At 44.6% G+C, this 4,191-nt stretch overlaps 1 protein-coding gene across 1 annotated transcript in view; it reads left to right on the top strand.

Annotated features, from left to right (window-relative positions):
• Nucleotides 1-3,549: 3,549 nt before the first annotated feature.
• The window catches only part of METTL9 (methyltransferase like 9), a 42,940-nt gene continuing 42,298 nt past the window's right edge, over nt 3,550-4,191 (top strand). Inside the window, exons 1-2 of the mRNA XM_008574232.1 lie at nt 3,550-3,636; nt 3,849-4,178. Coding sequence (XP_008572454.1) covers nt 3,550-3,636; nt 3,849-4,178 — 417 coding nt within the window. The remainder of the gene's footprint in view (nt 3,637-3,848; nt 4,179-4,191) is intronic.

The raw sequence follows: 4,191 nt of genomic DNA, 5'->3' as shown, positions 1-4,191 counted from the left end.
TGTTTCATAGTTCTGTGTTTTACATTTCTTTCTCCCACTTCCATCTTTACTCCCTTGGTTTGAAGTCTCATGACGGGGTCTGAGGATAGACACATTATAAAGAGAAGCTGTCATCATGGGTTCTAAGAGAATGTTTTCTGGAGAGTAGCTTTGCAGAGACAAAAGTCACATTAGGACTGAACATTTTTATTATGGTAGCCTTGGTTGATGTTTTACAGTTTATGAAGCTCTCAGATCATCTGATTCTTACAGATGTATTGTCAAGTAGACAGCTCAGAATAATGGCACTCACTGTATAGATGAGAAAAGGGAGCCTCAGAACAGGTTGATTTATCTAAGTTAAAGTGAAAACAAGAGCAAATTAACATTTTTGAGTGCTTCTATGTGTCGAGGCAGTACATTAAGCCCCTTATATTTAGGGTGTATAATCCTCAGCACATCCATATGAGATATGTAACCATTATTATTATTTCCATTTTACAGATGAGGAAACTGAGACTCGGCAAGGTCAAGTATTTTGCCTCAAATTGCATAACCAAGAAGCACAGAGCCAGGTTTCAAACCCAGATAGGCTGTCTGAAGAGTACAGATAATGAACTGCTATGTTAATGAGCAACACTGGGAAATCTCCAATGAAATACACTGTTATTTGTATTTGCTACTATAGGTCTTTGGACTCCTGGTTCAATTCTTCTACTTCAGGCTGCTATTTTTCTAAAATCCTGTTTTCAGTTTCACCTTGACTTAGAATTTATCAATTGGAGGTCACAGCGATATCATTGTATATGATGGAAACTATATCAACTAAGTTCAGCTAAAAATCAGCTACATTTATTCATTTAAAAAAATTGTTGAATACATTTGCTAATTTTATTTTTTAGAGGTGCTTATCACTTAATAACCACAGGACACATTCTATTGAATATACTGGGGGAAACTTGTACCTTTCTCTAAGGTGTACAAAACACTATTAAGCATATGGGGTGGGCTGGTTAGCTCAGCTGGTTAGAGCATGGTGTTACGACACCAAGGTCAGGGTCAAGGGTTTGGTTCCCTATACTGGCTAGCTGCTCCAAAATAAAAAAACATTAAAAAAAAAATCTGTCCATAGATTATCTAGGCAACAAATCAACAGAGTAACCATTACTCTTTCAGAAGGAGAGAAGAAATCTAGGGTTATCAGAGGTGGGAGGGGGGAGTGAGGGGGGATGGGGAGAGATTGGACAAGGGGCATAAAGAATAAGTATGATTTATAACAATATATATGCAAGTAATATTGATTTGATCAACATGTCAACATTGAACCCCCAAAATATGTATAATCAATTATGATTCAATAATTATTAAAAAAAAATCTGTCCATGAAAACGTGATTATATGAGTTCTTTTTAGACCATTATGCCTTCAAGGAGATAACAGTGACCGACAGTAACCAGCATGTTTTGTTTTCTATAGATCTGAGTCTCCCTCCCCATGGGTTCTCAACATTATATTTTGTAATTGAAAAGAGAACATAAAATGCCATACTTAGTAGCTTAAAAGAACAACAACAAAAAACCCTTGCCAAGAGATCTAGATAGGAAAATGATGCAGCCAAAATTTTGGGCCTGTGCAGAGCTGTTACGCAAGTTAGACACCTGAGGTCGGAGAGTGGAGCTTTGAGCAGAGGGTGTCATTTATGTGTCTTTTGAATATCACTGACTACATTTCAAAGAGAGGATATTAGCTCATATTTGGCTTTTTTGTGTTATCTGTGCCTCTTTCCCTCTCCATTATGGATAATTGAGATTTTAATATACAGTAGTGACATTCTAGCAGATGAAGGAAGGGGGCAGTCCCTGAGGGCAATCTGAACTTCTGCTTAGTATATTTATTCTTGCTGTTTTCCTTCCTCCTCATTTGTAATTCAGGAGGCTCTCTGAGAAGAGAGAGACAGCAAAGCTTCTTAGATGGATCGAAGGACCACGAGCTGGGATACCAGGTTCTATGAAAAGGTCTGCTATTGAATTTGCTCTGCTACCTATTGGCAAATCACTTGATCGCACTGTGCTTTAGTTTTTTCCTGTGCTTGCTAAATGTAAATAACATGTAGTTGAGTATTTTGTGATTATTATAGGGTATTTTAAACATGTGGGTGATTTATTTTTCCAGGCAGGCTGCTCAGGTATAAAGCAAAATCTGCCTCTTCGAGATGGTAGGCTTTGTGGCAGTCAATTGACCCCAAATCCTTTAGCCTCTAGCAGCCATCTACTTGCTTCTTGTTCATCTGACACATTTTGCAGTCTCTGAGCTGTAGCTCAGCAGGCTTACTTTTCAGTTGGGGCATACCTTTTTGTCTCCTTTGTCTTCAGATATGAAATATGCCATTTTACGCACTACTGCTGCTTTCACCCTCCTCCCCCATTTTAAAAAGATGAAGGCTTTCCTTTGGGACAGAGCTGCTTTATCTGTGACACCAATCCCAAGAGACGGGAAGGAGGTGACATAGTAAACAAACAGTATTTGCATTTACTACTATAGCTCCTTTCTGATGATTTGAGCCAGGACCACTGGAAGTTTGAACTAGATTTACCAAGGTACAGGCTCTCTGGGGTGTTGGCAGGAAGCTGTCAGGGAGTATACTGGAAAGAGAGAGCACAAAGTACACCCTTAACCCATGCTCCACCCTTTTTTTTTTTTTGGTTACGGCCTATGTTACATTAGGTAATAAACTATTCCTGTATGTTAAAGGTGCCAAGCTGAGAGTCTTAAGCTAATAAAAGTGTTTGTGTAAGGAACGATTTTGTACATCTGTGGGCCAACATCCCACTGTTTCATTAATGAAAATCTCTGAAGTGCAATATGGAATTAACCAAAATATTTCTTTTGTTTTGAACTAAAATAAAATGTATTTAACATTACTTCTGGTGCAGTTAAATTAAAGGCATTTTCCAAACAAACCTAGGAGAGCATTATTAAAGTAAGAGAGTCCATGAAATATTTTACTCCTTAGTTGGAGCTTGGGTAGCAGCAGGAAGAACTTCAGACACAGGAACACAGCGTAACCCTCCAGTTTTGAAAGGTGTTGCTAGGTCTCCTCTTGCTGCTATAAATGTTCAAAGAAACATCTGGGTAAATACGGCTTCCAGATCAGTTCGCTTTAAGTGTGTTGGGTCCAACTTCCTTGTGTTCAAGGAAACAAGGCAGCCAGGGACTCTCATTTGGGGTCTTCATTCTTGGGCAGGGTCAGCAATATCTCGAAACACTTGGAGGTGCCCCAGCTGCAGTAACCTCCAACGAAGGCAGAGCGTTCACTGATGCCTGTTAGAAACGTCAGCAATATCTCGAAACACTTGGAGGTGCCCCAGCTGCAGTAACCTCCAACGAAGGCAGATCGTTCACTGATGCCTGTTAGAAACACATAACGACTTGTCAGGCTTGGGGAACAGGGCTGGAGGAGCGGGGTAGCGGTGGAGGGGAGGTATCCCCTTCTTCTAGATTCTCGCCTGCTTTGCACCTCCTGCGAAGCAGGGTGGAGGCCCCTGGGGTGGTCTGGCTCGTCGGCTCTAAATGCAAATTGGAAACTACGCACTGAGCCAGAAACAAGAAGTGGCAGTGTTCGTCTCTGGGAAGGACTTTGGGTCCGAGTATCCGGACGTACGAAAGGGATGAGACGCCCCTTCCTCATCCCTGGGTCAACCTGCGCGCCCAGGTTTAAAGTCCCCCCGGGGGCTGGGATGAGGGGTCCAGAGGCAACAACTAAGGCGAGGAAGGACCAGAGGGCAGGGAGATTTCAGTTATCGCCTTCGGAAGTGACCTCCCCGGACCAGAAAAATTAACACCACCTCCGCCATTACTCGAGTCCGCAGCAGAGCGGGGAGACAGGGCGCACGCCGGGAGGATGCGCGCTCCGCGGGTCCCGCCTCCCGACCAGCGCGCTCACTGGGCGGCGGGAGCGCGCCCGGAGAGAACGCGCCCGCCCGCTCGTGCGTGCTCCGGGTGGAAACTGGCGCCCGCGGCGGCGGCGTTCCGCGCGCGAGAGGAAAGGGGGAGGTGACGGCGCTGTGCTTGGCCGCCCCTCTCCGCCCCCCGCGTCGGCCCTGACGGGGCTGGACCGGCTAGTTGGGCGCGATGGCTCGAGCCCGGATGGCGGCGGCGGTGGCCGGGGGTGGCGGCGCCTCCTCCTCCTCGCCCCCGCTGTACGGCCAAGGC

This window comes from Galeopterus variegatus, unplaced genomic scaffold (genome assembly GCF_000696425.1).
Source record: "Galeopterus variegatus unplaced genomic scaffold, G_variegatus-3.0.2 Scaffold1016, whole genome shotgun sequence".
NCBI classification, from domain to species: domain Eukaryota; kingdom Metazoa; phylum Chordata; class Mammalia; order Dermoptera; family Cynocephalidae; genus Galeopterus; species Galeopterus variegatus.
Note: the sequence above shows the minus strand (reverse complement) of the source record. Positions and strands in the feature narration are given on the sequence as shown.